General features: G+C 35.2%; 2 protein-coding genes across 3 annotated transcripts in view; one reads left to right on the forward strand and one right to left on the reverse strand.

The window, feature by feature from the left end:
* The window catches only part of LOC106771876 (probable inactive ATP-dependent zinc metalloprotease FTSHI 5, chloroplastic), a 29,705-nt gene extending 22,240 nt beyond the window's left edge, over positions 1-7,465 (reverse strand). The window contains exons 1-2 of the mRNA XM_014657889.2: positions 6,419-7,465; positions 857-1,328 (exon numbers count right to left, since the gene is read on the reverse strand). Of these exons, the coding sequence (XP_014513375.1) occupies positions 857-1,328; positions 6,419-7,299 (1,353 nt within the window). The 5' untranslated portion in view covers positions 7,300-7,465. The remainder of the gene's footprint in view (positions 1-856; positions 1,329-6,418) is intronic.
* Positions 7,466-14,880: 7,415 nt separating this feature from the next.
* Positions 14,881-17,252, forward strand: part of LOC106771923 (protein CHROMATIN REMODELING 20) — a 37,091-nt gene continuing 34,719 nt past the window's right edge. Inside the window, exons 1-3 of one of the 2 annotated variants that reach the window (XM_014657977.2) lie at positions 14,881-15,263; positions 16,492-16,616; positions 16,760-16,822. In XM_014657977.2, coding sequence (XP_014513463.1) covers positions 16,494-16,616; positions 16,760-16,822 — 186 coding nt within the window. In that variant the 5' untranslated portion in view covers positions 14,881-15,263; positions 16,492-16,493. Of the gene's footprint in view, positions 15,264-16,491; positions 16,617-16,759; positions 16,823-17,252 lie in introns of those variants that run through there. The other variant, XM_014657978.2, reaches the window with a different exon arrangement.

Below are 17,252 nucleotides of genomic sequence, written 5' to 3' on the forward strand. Positions count from 1 at the left end.
AGCAGAGTCAGGGGAAGGAGATACCCCAAGTCCTCATACAATGGCAGGAGAGTGATATTGAAGGTGCTACTTAGGAGGAGGAGCACTATATCAAACAGCAGTTTCCTAACTTCAACCTTGAGGACAAGGTTGATGTTGAGGGGGAGGGTAATGTTAGGCAATTAAAGGTTTACGTGAGAAGGGATAAAAAAGAGATGAAATAAGTAGCGGGAAAAGGTGGTTAGTTTGTCAGAAGAGAGAGAGGGAATATAAATAACAAACAGATTAGGGAGAGAGGGTATCAGATATTATTTTGGAATTGAGATTGGACCTCTTGGGCAGTGGAGGAAGGGAGGTTTCCTTGCGGGAGAGATTGACACTTGTATTTTCTTTTTACACATTACAGAGGAAATAGAAATACAGATACATACATATTCCTTTATACTATTGAGTGTGTGTGTGTGAGCATAGAGTTGTTGTTCTGTTCCTTGAATAAAGGAACCTAACATATACTCTATGATGAGGCATAGGATGTAGAAATAAGATCGTGTGATTGTTCTGTAGGACAATTATGCCTTTAGTTATGCAGAATGGCAGCGTAATAGCTATATTTAACTCTGCCAGACAGTTATCTAGCAATTTTGTCTAATGCAGTGTGGTTATGTAGCAGCTATGTATCCTAATATATGGTATGAGTAGGATCACAAGGCAGTGTAGTTTGGAAAGGGTGAATTTTTGTAGGAGTTTCTCAACCCAGGGACATAATTCTTGCTGTAGTTTCTGTAACTCTATTCAATAATAACAAACATCACTTTATTTGGTATTCTATTGCATCAGTAAAGAAGTACAATGAAAAAGTGAAATGGAACCTCCGAACCTGTCTTTCAGCCACATATTGTCTACCAAACTCGGCATCTTTTATCAAATTCTGTTTTAAATTTGCCTTAGCTTCTTCACGCCATTTCTTCCAACCATGGTATAGATGGAGACCAACAGCTTTGGGAAGCACAACCTCCTTGTTTCCAAACATCCACTTTAATTCAACTTCAGGAAAGCCCTTAACCACATCTTCTTGTGGTGAGTAAATAATACTACGCTTTTCCTTGCCAAACTTCTTCATTTTTTTTCTTATCTGAGCCTCTAAATTCCTTTGCTTCTCCCTGGAATCTTTAAGAACTCTTTTCAAACGTTGGGCAAAATAAATAGACTCTTGGTGAAAGAATGGTCCAAGATCTTCAACATCCAAAATGCTAGGAAGAATTACTTGTTCAGCATGTTTTCTATGCATAGATTCCAAATCTTTTTGAATGACAGATTTTGAGAGCCTGGTAACTGAGCCAGTAGGCAAACTGCAACCACATGACAAGATGTTTGCATAATGACATACAAATTCAACGGTATTACACTAAAACTAACTCATAGGACATACAATTGATAATACTTTAACACTGAGAAGAAGAAAATTTATTCAATTGCATTGATAATAAACCAGTACGAGAGAGAGTATTATATATGTTGAATATAAAAAAAAAAAACTATGAATGAGATTAATATTTCTTGTGTTGAATATACATAGAGGATCTTCTATTTATAATAGAAAAAATATAAATTAAACCCAAAATACAAATAAAAAATAATAACAAATTAATTACACATAAAAGATAAAAACAATATATTTAACAATATACAAATTTACAACCCTATAATAACAGTAATTAATAAAAACTCTTTGCAAACTTATTGTAATCAATAACTACAGTAACTGATAATATCTCTCATAACTCAACATTCCCCGTCAAGCAAATGAATGAATATTTATCCTTCGAGACTGCATATAACATCATCAAACCATTTTGTGGGAAGCCTTTTAGTAAACAAATATGCCAACTGGATTCTGGATTCGACATAGGAAGTCATTATGAGAACATTATCTACTTTTTCTTTTATAAAGAATTAGTCTATCTCTATGTGCTTAGTCCACTCTTGTTAACTTGGATTGTAAGAAATACCAATAGTTGATTTATTATCACAAAATAGTCATAGCTTCTTCACACTTCACTTTAAGGTCACTCAAAACAATTTTCAACAACAACAATTGACACACCCCTTGTGTCGTAGCTCTAAATTCAACCTCCATAGTGGACCTTGCAACTACATGTTGTTTTTTACTTCTCCAAGTCATCAAGTTTCCACCCAAGAACATGCTATACCTTGAGATGCATCTCCTATATTTAATTTCCCATCCTTCTCCAACAAGTCTTCAAATATTGAAATATTCAACTCAAATTCTGTATAGATCACTCTCTTGGATCATGCACGAATTACTTGACAACACTCACAACATAAGCCATGTAAAGTCTAGTGTAGACTAAGTATATAAGCTTCCCTAAAAGTATATGGCTTTGTAGTATAGGAGCTTTGGTGGCTCACAATCAATCTTACTGATTTCTCTAGGGTCTGGGCCATATTTCCAATAGGAGATAAAGATGTCCCTTTTTGAGTAGGTAACTTCTATCTCAAGTAAGTACTTCAATTTTCTTAGATCCTTCATCTCAAACTGAATGGCAAACTTTTCTTTCAAGATCAGTTTTACATGTCCATCATCCCCTACAACAATCACGTCACCTACATAAACCAATAGAAGAGTAAGTTCCCCTATTAAGAAACGTTTGATAAATAGTGGAAGGTCACCTTTGCTTTGTTAAGGCAATTATAGCTTAAGTCTCCCAAACCAAGTATGGGATGATTGTTTGAGTCCATACAAGGTTTTGTTCAACATGAACAACTTTATTCCTTTCTCCAATAGACTTAAAACCTGGTGTAATCTCCACATAGACTTCTTCCTCTAGATGCCCAAGCAAAACTTCATTTATTTTAATTCAAATTTTTGCAGCTCCCAACCACAATGTGTAGCTAATGAAAGGATGATCCTAGATGTATTCAACTTTGTCACTGGAGCAAATATATCCTCATAATCAATGTCGTAAGTCTGAGTATATCCTTGTGCAACTAACCTTCCTTTGCAACAATCAAGGGTGCTATTAGATTGATACTTCATGATGTAGATTCACCGGCATCCTAAACCATTTTTATCATGTGACTTGTCAGCAATCTCCCAATTTTGATTATTTAATGCATCCATTTGTTCACTCATGGCTTGAACCAAAATTTTAACCTTCAATGCCTCTTGCATTGATGTGTCAACTATAATTGCATTGATAGCAAAGAGAAAATTAGAGTGTTGCCCACGAAGGAATTTAGTGGACACAAATAGAAAATTAGAAAATGTGGCACAAAACCATTTTTCTTTTCTCAAGGCAATAAGCTATCAAGGTTAGGCTCGTAGTTATTATTCAAGGAATTTTCTAAAGGTTATGAACACTTACCTTAAACATTAGACAATTTGACTTATACTTGGATCAAGTTAGATTCCTTTTGTTTCCTCTAGTATTAAGCATAGAAGAGACTCCCTAAACCACTAATACTTAGCGTTAATCCTGACACGGTAACATATTTGTCCTTAATAGAAGCATCTTTGTGAGGTGTACAAGAGTAGTATCAATATGATAAGATTTTTGCAACATAGAGACAAAAGTCAACTCAAGTGACTCAAACGACTTAGCTTGTATAGAATTCTTGCCCAAAAGCTCAGCACACATGTCAAAAGATTGTTTCTTGAAAAGCAACATCCACATAGGTATAAACTTTTCAACTTAAAGGATAGTAAAAATTATATCTATTTTAAGGACATGAAATTACAAACGTCCAAGATGATAAAGGAGAAACCAAATTTGAAAGGGTAAGAACTAGCAAAGACTAAAAACAAGAGAAAATCCCTTCTTTCCTGATACTAGTTCCCAAGCCTTGGAGATTATATAACCTTCCTAGCTCCTTTCAATCAACCCCCACAAGCACAACAAAGAGAAAAACACAACATGGGAAAGAATGTTACTTGGTAGCTTAGAGCATGAGTGAGTTCGTCAAGAGAAATAAGGTTATCAAAAAGCTTTCGAACATGAAGGATATATTAAGGGTAAGAGATGGTAGATGAGACATAGTGTCATCTCTACCTATTGGGACATGAAACCCATTAGCAATAGTAGTGTAGTTACCAAAAAAGAGGAACATAAAGATAAGTATGGAAAATAAGGAGTCATATAGCTGGTAACACCAAAGTCGACAATCCAAGAATGCTCACATACAATTTTATAAACATTAAAAGAGAAATTGGAATTATTACTATCATGATTAGAGAGCAAGTATCAAAAGAGGGCTCGGCTCTTGGAGATAATCCATTAGTCTTTAATTATTCAATTTTAGCTTGAAGGGAAGGCACTTCTTCAACTAACAAAGATAAAGAAGTCTTCCTAGAACCTTCAAAATTAGAAATTGCCTTAATCAATGACTAGCCCTTTAATGATGAATGAGAACCTTCTCGTTTCCATGTAGCTTGGAAGTCTCCTTAAAATGCCAAGATTTCTTCCAATGAGAGCATCAATCGTCCTCCTTGCCTCCTGTGTTCAGCTTCACATTCCCGGGGGTTGAGGTCCTAGGTTTGAATGCCTTCCCATAAAACAAGGCAATTCCTTCAGTGAGCAGTTAATTAATCATGACAATTCTCCAAGTCTCATCACCTGAACAATATAAAAGACTTCAAAACAAGAAGTCTTTCCTTGCCAAAAATTTGTGCCCTAACAAGAGCTTAAAAATATGAGACCGTTCAACAAACTAAGCCAAAGTAAAAACATATTTAAAGTTTCAGATTTTTATACTATTCCAGTTCTATCCATAACCCCTTCAAGATTCTATAATACTTTGCAATAGAGAGAGCACATTGTTTCACATTGAAGATCTTACCATCTAAGTCATAACATGAAGAGATATCTTGCCTCAGAGTAGGTATCTAAAAGATTATCCCAAATGTCTCAGGAACTAGAGAAGAACATGTAGTTTTTACTAATCTTTGTGGTCATGGAACCCCATTGCCATGTTATGATGCAAGAGTCATCATTGTCCCAAGTTGGAAAATAATGATTATTCTAGGGGATATTACCCCTCCTTCGATACAATTAAGCATCCCCATACCCTTCAATGTGCTCCTAATGAAGAGGACCCATTAGAGGTAGTTTCTTCCATTGAGATGATTATCTTCAAGTAGATGCAGAAGGTCAGCGTTACTTCGTAGGGAAATTTTAAAGGAGGGACTAAATATCATGCTAGAAGATTAATACACACACGCACACACAGACGTGTGTGTGTATAAAAGAAAAAAACAGGAGCGTAAAAGGAAATAAAACAACTCACAAGAAAAAGAAAAGTATCAGCCACGTGAATAATGGTGTCAATTGTGGCGTGATCAATAGCATGAACAAAGACGAGGCGCTCAAATCAAGTCAAATAGACTAAACAGAGGCAGATCAGAAACCACCATCTCAAGGTAACTTTGACAACATAAACAGGGTCAAGAGCAGCAGTTGAATGTGCCCTAACGCACCATCAAACAGTGGCACGTGAAACTGGCATGCTCAGGAAAAGGATGTGCGTGAGTGGGCATGGGACGTCCTCCAGCTGTGCAACTCGGGAACAAGCCGATTTGGAGAAGATGAACCTCTTGGTATAGTCGTTGGCCATAACATAAACACTATGGCAGCAAAAGTGGCAACAGTGATAGAAAAACAATGACAAACAACTTGTTCGGACAACTAAGGCTAGGGTTTAAGGAGAAGCATAGTCCCAAGATACGAAGCTTTTATACTAAGTTGGTAATACTTGATCACTAAGAAGAAAAATGATTCAATTTAATTGAGATACTAAACCAGTACAAGGGAGTACATTATATACAACTCTAACACCCTATAAATAATAACAAGAATTAATAAATGCCTTTCATAGCCGTACAACATATTTATTGAAATTATTACAATAATTGATAATACTCTGTAACTCAACAAGAACATTAAGCAACCCATAAAGTTGTTCCATCCAAAATTGACAACAAATTCCAGCACAATCGAATAGATTAAGCTGACAACATTGTTATATGCTTTAAGCAGATTTGCCAATTCAAAAAAAAAAATCAAGAGATAAAATCCCATCATTGTCAAAATTTATCGGCATCCCCTCTTCTATGGAGTCCCTCAGCCAAGTAAGATCAAATATAGAAAAGAAAACAACAACAATAATAATAATGTTAATTTTAATAGCAGGAGCATGAAAAGTAGGCAAACAACCCAAAATCTTCAAACGTACAGAAGTTGCACCCTGAAAATTCTAATATCCATCCTTGCACAAGTAACACAAAAAACCTCACCCGCATCCTACCTTGATCTCCTCTATGAAGACAAAACCAGAACATAAAATCGCTCTCAGAATTAACGAATAAACGTACAAAAACATCACAATACAAAACGCATTCATTCAAGTTATCAAGAGATGTGACCTTTCGAAGTCCTTGCGCCTAATTTCCTGTTTAAACCTCTCCACCAGCTGTTCACACTCCCTCTCTATGAAATTGATTTCCCTCGCCCCATAACTCAACGCCACCGTCTCCTCCCTCGAAATCTGGTCCTCGATTTCCCCAACTCTCTCCCACAACTCATTGTACTCATTCTCCATCTCTCCAACAATCTCCTCCAACTCCATCATCCTTGCCTTCTCTTTCTCATTTGCCGCCACCTTCGCCTTCAATCTATCGTACTCCGCCGTCGCCTTCAATATATCGCCGAGAATCTCCCCGGACCGTTTCCACAACGCCTTCTTTTCGTTCCTCAGCTTCTTCAACGCCGGGTAGAGCCTCCGGTCAATCTCTTTCTTCATCTCTTGCTTCTTCGATTTCACGGCCTTCAACGCCGCCTCCACCTCGCTCGCGTCACCATTCCCCTTCCTAGCTTCATCTACGGCTCCCAACAAAAGCGACACCGTCTCCAACAACTTATCGGTACAGTCCGAATACTTGTGACTCTTCGCTTTCTCTTTCTCTTTCTCGGCGCCTCTCGTTCCGAATACATTCCACGGAACTGCAATTGCAAATGCCGGAGGAGGAGCGCGGAATGCACCGAGCGCGGAGAAACCAACTGCGAAGCAGAAGAGCGCACGGACGAGTTGTTTCGAGAAAACGTCGTCGCTCGGAGAGGGTGCGAGTGTGGTGAACTTGGCGGCGGAAGTGATTGGTGGAGTAAAAGCGATGGGAGCGAGTGAGAGTGGGGTTCGTGGTGTTCGGCGGGAATTGGAGATGAGAGTTCGGATAGGAATGGGCCGAATGGAAGTGAAAAGAGGGCGGTGGGGAAATTGAAGTGGCGAAGAAGCGATAATGGAATCCATGAATATGGTTGAGTTTAAAGAAGAGGGACGAGGGAGGATGATGTAGACATTGAATTCAAAGAAGTGAAAATGCGCTATCCTGCCAGAGCTGCAGGAACAGCGAAGGGGATTGATGAATTGGTTATTGGGTTTTAGCCAATATTTCCGTTCCCAGAAAAATACGTAGCTATTGGATAAAGTAATTCCTCTTAATAATTTATTATCGTTAATAAACCGAATTTGTATTTCAACTTGCAATTGCAAGACGTTCATATGAAATTTTAGTTGTCGATGAGTTAAACATTAATTTACCTTTTTAGTGTTATAGTTCTTAATTTAAATATTTATAAGTATGTATTTGATTATAATTATAATAATAATTGTTTTTGTTGTTCCTTTGAATTTGAATTTGATTTTAATTGGTTGGTGATCCATTGTAGGGTTTGAATAAAAGGTCAAAGATTAAGATTCCTGTGTGAGACTTTGAATCTGGCTAAATTTTTATCTGTGATTGATCAAAAGGATTTTGATTTAAACATTCATCTTACACTTTTTGGTGGTGTTGCGGAGTCATTTCATTTACTTAGTATATGTTTATCATCCATGATGTTTTAGTTGATTCTGTCAAGAGACTGGTGGTTGTTTTCTTAATCAACATTGTGTCTTTGTGTTTGTTGTTTATGTGTTCATAGTGGTAGCTTTTGGTTGTTGCTTGCAGTTATCAATTAGTTTGATGGAACTAAGAGGGGCTCAAGAGAGCATAAAAATAGTTCATAAATCAATAGTGCGCGTGCCTTCTTCTCTCGTGGTTAAGCAAGGAGAAACTACCTTGGTTGAGAAAAATGAGCTTTCGACCTGCAATTGGACGCACCACCGGTCGATAACGTCGCCAGCCCGTTCCCTTCCTCTTCCAAAACGGGTTCACCAAATCGCGAGAAACATCGAATCGTGCATCCACCACTGGCGCTCCAACCACCATTTCCACTTTTCTTTACCCATCGCTTCTTTCTTCTCTATTTGTTGTGTCTCTCTTTGTGGGAAGAAGATTTATGGGTAGGATTTATGGGCGATACTTGTAATGGAGGATAATTTTTTTTATATATTTTTAATCAAACATTTTTCAAGTTAAACTCAAGAAATTCCACGTAACACTAGCTTATGCCACGTTTTAAAAAATTGACACATCAACCTTTTGTTTGTGCAAAAACTTATAGACAGCAGTTCAATTGATCAAATTAGCACTTTTAAAAACTTAATTGGTAATTTCAAAATACAGGGGATCAAAATGGGTAAAACCCAAAAAAATAAGGATAACTATAGGGTTTAAAACTTTAAGACAGGAATTTGATGATTTAAATTTGGAAAATTTTAAATTATAATTATATAGTAAGAATTTTTAACTTTTGAAATTTTTTTAACTAATTCATGTATACATTTTTCATTTTTTATCAATATTAGTAAAATTAATTTATTATGATGTTAGTCATAAAATATTCATTATTGTTAGTTATAAAATATTCATTATCGTTTGGAACCGTGCAATAACCACACCATGAAATCAAACAGATATGTAGACAGGAATATGAAGAAGATAAATAAGAGTTGGGAGATGAGAAGAAACAAATTTGGTGAGAGCTGGAGGGGGTGAGAATCTGAAAAAAAAGAGAAAATGAAACTTGGGACAGTGAGGGGTGGGGGATGGGTTGCGCGAGTGAGAATGAGTGAGTAAAAATAGATAGTAATTTAGAGTTTTAGAATAAAGTAAATAAATAAAATTAAAAGTAAAAAAAAAACTATTTTTGTAATTAAAATTTTTTTGTAGAAAGTTAGAAGGTGGAGAAAAGAAGAGGTGATGGTAGAAAGAGCAACACCCTTATTTTAATGGTATGAAATCTGGGCACAAATGAATTTAAAGTATATATTTTATCATTAAATATTCATATTGATAAATAATATTTTTTAATATAAAGTTTTTTTAACCATTAAATGAAAACCACAGGCTACTAAAATATTAATTTTACCCTATTTATAGACTGAAAACATTTAAAGATTTAGTATAAGGTGAATAATAAAATTTTAAATGTAAACAACTCACTACTGAAAATAAAAAAAAAAACGTAATTAAAACATTTTATTTATAAATAAACGTTAAAATATTTTAAAACTAATTTAGAAAGCAAACTCTACAAATGCACAGTAATATATTTCTGTCAATAAAAAATAAGTTTAAAATGTGTATTAAAGCATCGTATTAACATTTTTTTTATCACTTACATTTGTGTGAAACTTTAAATAATTTACCACACACTAATAATTTTAAAAAATAGTTACAACTTTTAATTTTCAATCAGTTTTGTTTTGGCTTTTAAACACTGTAGACATCAAACCAAATGAACCATCGGTAAGCAATTAAATCTGCAGGAATTATCTTAGAATAAACAAAATTAATAATAAATTGACACCTCTCAGTGATACTGACAGTGCTAATCCCAAACATTTTACTTAGGGTGTGTTTATTTGGGGTAATTGGGAGAGAGTGATTGAGTGGATTTGAGAGGATTTGAGGGTGATTTTTTTGTGTGTTTATTTGAGTGGATTTGGAGCTAATTGAAAGTGGATTTGTGGGTGAAGTTTGTGAAAATTAGTGTAAGATTTGATTGATTTGACAGTTTAAAAAAATTTGTTTAATTGGTAAAAATTAAAGATTACCAAAATGTCCCTAGGTATTAAAATAATATAAAATGATATTTGTTAATGTTATATTTAATTGTAAAAATGATTATTAAGAGTTAAAAAAAGTGGAATAATAATTAAAAATAATTTAAATTATTTAATTAAATTATACTTTAGTGAATTGATTTTTTTAAATTTAGTACTTGTTTGTGATATATTTTTTTTAAGTAGTAAAAATTGATTTGTTATAGATTTCAGATACGTCCACGATGCTTCACCACCAAAGTCCTTTAGCTGGACCTTCACCAAAAGTGGACCACGATCACTCTTATTTCCAAAATGAAAAAAAAAAAAAAAAAAACATAAAGACAACTACCAAGTTCTTCGAAAAATGATTTTGTGGAAAAAAATATTCAGGTGTGTGGTGTGTGGGGTATCTGGACAGATCTGGGAAACACACTTCTACCATTAAACATTTCTGGACAAATATCCAGAACATACAAAATACAAAGACAACACTTTAACTCTCACATACTCAAACAATACTCTCATATAACTCTCACAGTACATACAGCAGCAACATACCCACTTACATTTTTTTCTCTCTCTTTGGTGCTTCATGGTACACACACTCACGTACTTTCTTTGTTGCACCCAAACATGGAGACCCTCTCCTTTCTTCTCTCTCTGCTGCCCATTCTCCCACGGTGTGAGGGCAAGCGCTACACCAGTAAAAAAAATTGCTAGCAGGGTGAACTATAAGATATGATAAACAATAAACAGTACACTGCATGCTAAAAACACCAACTTATGAGGATTTTACGGATTAAAGTTTCGTGATGTTCCAAAATATTTCTAGATTGTTTCTCATTTCTTCATTAAAAGAACCACTGTGTGAGCCGCTATACTTCTATTCTCCCCAATCGGCCATCATGTAGCAGAAGAAGAAGAATAAGAAGAAGAAGGTAACCGGATACAGGGTACGCGTAACCGGATACAACATCCCTTGCAGTTGAATAACAAGGCGTGTCCGGATACCAATTTCTCGTAACCGGATACACGTTGGCTTCGTTGCTTCGTCCTGATTCAGTTCCTCCACCGCTGTAACTCCACCGTCGACGATTTGGCGCCTTAACCACGAACCCTGCCACCATGCCAACGTCCACAACCATGCAAACGTCCAACTGCATCACCGCCGGCTTCAAGTAGCCCAATACGCAGAGCTCGTGACTTCACAGTGATTTTTGTAATATTTTATGGTTTCTAATACGTGGGTATTCTTTGAAATGGAAAAGGGCATTTTAGGAAAACGATGGTTGATGTCTCCGAATCTTCGCATTTCAGCGAGTGATGCTACAGTAGTTGAATCTCGCTAACACCTCTAATTCGTCGCTCGGTGTTGCCTTCAAGTGAACACAAATTCACTTCCTTTTCATCGCCCTCTAACATTTTGCTATAGGAAATAACCCTGAAGTGAACAGACCCTTAGTGTTTTACTGGTTGTTAATCCCAAACATTTTGCTCGTTAAGACATAGTGTTCACTTTAGAAGATAGTGTTAAAAAAATGAAGGGATGAATTTGAGAATGAATAAATTATTATTTTTAAAAAAAAATTAAAAGTGAATGAAAAAGAATTTAAAAATAAAATTTATGAAAATTAATATAAAATTTGATCAATATAATAAATAAAATAATTTTTAATTAATAGAAATTGAATGTTAATAAAATAAAAATGATATAAAATTATAATTATTTAATATTATATATTATTATTAGGCTTAATATCTCCAATGGTCCTCTGATTTGTCAACTAATCTCATTTTGGTCCTCAAGTTTGCAACAGTCTCAATTTAGTCACAATTTTTGAAAATATGAACACATTGTATCCCATTCGTTAAGTGGTAGCAGACGACGTTGAGTGAAGTCTATGTATTGCAGTGAGAATCAGGTGATGTGGCATAGGGTTCAAAGTGATGCTCTCAAACGACATCCTATTTTTTTATTATTATTTTTTATCACCCTTGGAATGGGGTTCAAAGTTCTCAGATCATCAAAAAGTTTTTCCCTGATTCATCTGTTTCTTTAACCAAACTGAGTCATTAGATCATCTTTTTCTCTAACCCATATATCTAGCCTCATTTGCAGAAAAAAAAAATACAAAACATTAAAACATCTAGATACCCAAGTTGTTGAACATTGAAAACTAAATTCTCAACTAGCAAAAACAATTGGAATCAATTGCTAGCTTCCACAAGCAAGAGAGAAATTTCAGAGGAAAATTGTCAATCTTTATATTGCATTAAACTTTAAGACCCTTGCTGGTGTTGATGCTGGTATTGGGATTTTTCCTCTTCCAGCTTTTTACAATCTCTTTCTCTCAATTCACAAATCTTCACCAAACCTTCAACGAACCCTTACTCTCTCACATTTTCTCTCTATTTTTGAACCCTTAGTTTCCACAACACTTCATTTAATGGCCAACACTTATCGGCGCCGATGAAGATCTGAGACCACCCGTGCCCCGCGCCCATTCCCGTCGACCATTGCAGTTCCCTCACCGGACTCTGATCTCCAGCCACATCACTGACCATCCCGCCCGAATCCCCCAAGCTCGCCTCAAGCAGCTCGCCAGAACTTTGGCTGGAAAACGGAGCACGCCAGAAACCTTGTCCAAGTGGAAGATCCACAGTGGCGGTGCTCTCTCTCTTTTCTTTTTTATCTCTCTCTTTACACAACATTTTTGCTAGTAACAGTGGAGGTGTGTGCTGCATGGATCCTCTTCGTCTTGTCGAAGATTGCACTTCGTCTTCGTCTTTCTTTCGCACTCAACAAATAAAATTCCTAATTGCATTATCAAATCCCTAATTCGCACAATCAGAAAATTAAATCCCTAATATAAATAAGTGGAAGTAAATAATGTCACATCATCATTGTTTTTTTAATTAAAAAGCACACAATTTAATTAAAAAAATCAACATCATCAAATAACACACATCATCATATTCTCTCTCCACTATGTGTCCTAAATTTAACGTCATCTGTTACCACTTAACGAATGGGATACAATGTGTTCATATTTTCAAAAATTGTGACTAAATTGAGACTGTTGCAAACTTGAGGACCAAAATGAGATTAGTTGACAAATCAGAGGACCAATGGAGGTATTAAGCCTTATTATTATTATTAGACTTAATACTCCTGATGGTTCCTATTTTTGTCAAGTGCATTCATTTTGGTCCCCGTGTTTTTTCTAACGCGTTTAAATTGTTAACGGTAGACAGTTCAGGTGTGCACAACAGTGTTGAGATGACATTTAACTACTGTCACATCACCAAAAGTAGAGTTTTGTGGCAGCCCCACCCCAAAATTGGGTTCTGCATTTGGGAGAAACCTTCCTGCACCTGCGCTGCGAGAAGAAGGAAAACGTTGCTCGCTTTGCTTTAATGGAGGATGATTTCGCGAATTGTGTAACTCATGATAGCATGAAAAAGACGAACCTAGTTGTGTAAGAAAGTACTCATGGTGGCCGGTGGAGGCAAGCAGCGATGCGATTCTAGGTTTCTTTGATTTGGGATTTTTCTGGATTTCGTTGTGGTTCTCTGTAGGTTGGAGAAGATGATTGCCTTGGAGTTTTGCACATCGGCGACAAGGATTGTCGCACTAATGATGAAACTCGTGATTTGGATGATTCATGGCTGATGCGTGAGAACAAAGATTCAAATGGAGCTCGAGATTATGGTTTCATGATTTGGGGGAGATTGCGACTTTGATGTGGTGGCCATGGAGGTTGCGCGTGATGACTGTCATGGTTCTCTGCAGGTGCGACTTCACGACAGCACTGTGACTTTGGACGATCTCTATGACAACAATGGCGTTAGGGTTTGGTGGCGGTAGGGTTCGGTGGGCTGAAGGTTGAAGAAGATGGTGACGTGACAGTAGTTAGGGTTCAGTGGTTCTCTGCAGGTGCGACTTCACGGCAGCATGGTGACTTTGGACGATCTTTGTGGCAACAGTGGGTTAGGGTTCGGTGGCGGTAGGGTTCAGTGGACTGAAGGTTGAAGAAGATGGTGACGTGACAGTAATTAATTATGTACACCTGGAGTGTCTGCCGTTAATAATTTAAACGACATGAACGAAATTTATATCTTTTAGAAACATAAAAAAAAAACATGAGAATATTAAACCTTATTATTGTCGTGGGAAACACTGTGAACCAATACTCTTATTTTTCAATAACACATTAAAAACAATTAAATAAGTTACAAATTGAAAATAATTAATTGGAAATAATATTGTAAAATACTATTTCTCTCTCATCAAAGAGATGGGAACGTAAAAGAACCGTCTTGCTTGAATCTTTACTATATATAATTTCAAAGACTTTTTTCATGACTCAAGTTTACACGCACATGCAAATATTTGGACTGAGTCTGGAGTTAGATAAAATTATTTAAGAATTATGGATTAGGTAAAATTAAATTCTATCTATAAATTATTAGTTTAATTAATTATATATTAATTATAATCACTTTTATATTTTTTTTTATTTGTGTACATAATGTATTTTCATTTTCGAGCTAAATCTCAACAACTACATTTTTATAACTTATAGTTGTTCCACCTTACATCACAAAAAATATTTCCTTTACTGTCCTTTTTTAATTAAAAAATATAATAGTATTGTAGTGTAATTCTAAAATAATACATTTCTTGATGCATATATGGTGATTATCGTAATTAATGATAATTTGTAACTGAGCATACATGTATAACAGTTTTAAATTCATAAAAAAAAATTATTACGAATTTGTATTCCTCCAAAAAGAAATGGTTAATAATTAACAAACATATTTCAGTATTTTTTTTATCAGCAATAATTAGATTTAAGTATAGAAAAAAATGAGGGAAAAAAAAATATCTACGACCGGTGAATGGATCGAGTCGATGCTGGTTTCATTCCAAGAAAAGAAAAAGAGATAAAAGGGAACCATTTTTTATTTTTGTATCTTTTTTCTCCTTCTCCCTCCTTTCAATTCACGGCGCGTCACGTTGCCTCTTCAAATTTCGCCCCAAACATCGAACAGTGTAACTCGTAAGAACACACACTATACTCGACTCATATAAGAACCTTTTCCTTTCCGTGCCCTTATTCTGAAGGAAGATCGAATCATCTTGATTTTCGGAGGAGGTTCCTACCTAATTCCCTTTCTTTCTCTGTCTCTATCTCTCTCTCATAATCAATGCGAACGTAGAGATCTAGAAGCCATTTGTCGCAACTACATCCCTGCTTACCTTTGTTTCCACGATTAAGGTACTACGCTTCGTTTTTAGCTTGATTCAGGATATATGTATTTAATCAATTAATAAATAAATTGCATTGCACAAATGCGGGTTTTTTTGGTGGTTTCATAGTTAACTATTTGCTTTACTTAATTAGGTTTAGGATTTAGTTCCAACAGCAGACCTGTTGTTGTTTGACGTTAGAGTGAAATTGTAGATGGACAAAACTTTTTCACGTGTACTTAGTCTTTTCATGTGCGACGAGAAAATTTGATATGATTACCCTAGGGCTTCGCCGCGATTTTTGGACTGCTTATTTGAAACTCGAGGGTACTTTAACTCATTTTGACAGGGTTCTATTTCTGTTTTCGAGGCAGATTTCGTGAAAAGGCAGGTCAATTGTATGTATATAGTGTACAACATTGACGTTAGTTCTTGAAATCAGGGTGGTGATATTTATTAGAACGTGGCAGTCTGTCTTTTTCGTGATAGTGAGTTCACGTTTATGTTTCCTATCTCAGAATTTGAAGAAGCTTGATGGTTTTCCATGTTCATGAGGAATGGTAGGAAGTTAGAGGAATAAGATGATTTGGATGTTGTTGCTAAACACACAGTCAATCAAACAATATTGGTTCTTTAATTTTATTAATTTGGAAAATATATATATATATATATATATATATATATATATATATATTTTTTTTTTTTTTTTTCTTTTTTTTTTGTGGGGCTATAGGCATTGGGGAATAGATGACTTAGGCAGATGTAGTTTAGATTCTATTTGAAAGCTCCTGCAGGTGGTAGTCCAGCACTGGCATAGTTTTGCAGGAACATTGTTTTCCTGTTTTCAGTATGTAAATAAAAATCAGTAGATAAAATTGGGCTTTCTATGTAGGTATATGGTACAGTTATTGCTCGTGAATTTGGTGGTTATCAGTGAATTTTGCCTTCACCTTTTCAAAGATTAAGGTATTTGAAATAATGGATTCAAAAGCAACTGGGTTAATTTATCTGGTCTAACTATAATAAAAAGAGAAACTATTATCTTTGGAAATGAAATTATTAATTTAACATATTTTTTAATTGAATACTGTAAGTTGTTCGGTTATTTGCCACTCATGTGCTTTTCCTCCACATTGCCGGGGGCCTCTTTGTCGTTATCTGAGGAAGTTGTACAGTTACAAGTTCCATATATAGTTCATCTTATTTAATGTGCTGTCTTGTATTTTTGTTTGTCCTCACCTTGTAACCGTTGCTAGAGATGGAGGGGAAAACTGAGGATGAAGTGGTGGATATTGAGAGTGCTTCCAGTGGTTCTTTCAATGACGATTCAGATGATGACGAATCTTTGGTTCCCGAAATAGATGATGGAGTGCATCTTGAGGTTTGTGATGAAGATATTTTCTTTCACTATCTCTTTGTTTATTGATGAGTCTTTTTATGCTCTTAAAAGCCTAGCTGTCTATATTTGCTTTTCTTATATAAACTTTTGTGTGCTTTATTTCCATTTTTATGTGTATCATGTAGGAGCCGTTAACAGAAGAGGAAATCCAAGATCTTATTTCTGAGTTGTTAGAAGTTGAGAGTAAGGTACTTTAATTATACGGACACAAACATGCAATGTGCTAGATAGGTACCGCACATCACCACACACACACACTAACATTGACACATACTATTTAAGCCTTTCATAATCTCTTATATGGTATTATTCCACATTATAAATTGTATCTTTACCTTATGTTTCTTTAATTACAATTTAATTTTAATATGTTTGCTACTTTTTAATAACTGTCTACTTATTGTAATTTTTAGTTTATTTAATTGTTTATGGAAATTACAAAAGTAATATTTGTACTTTATGAATAATTAATCAAATTAGCACAACTCCTCTGTGAAATTATCTAGTGGAGCTGTTATTTTTTTAAATATGTTAAATATCTTAAGTTGATTATCTTTATATATTTTCACTAAATATTATATCATTATAGTAGTCAATCATTGATTGTCAGGCTAGAGT

Source organism: Vigna radiata, chromosome 8, assembly GCF_000741045.1.
Source record: "Vigna radiata var. radiata cultivar VC1973A chromosome 8, Vradiata_ver6, whole genome shotgun sequence".
Classification (NCBI taxonomy): domain Eukaryota; kingdom Viridiplantae; phylum Streptophyta; class Magnoliopsida; order Fabales; family Fabaceae; genus Vigna; species Vigna radiata.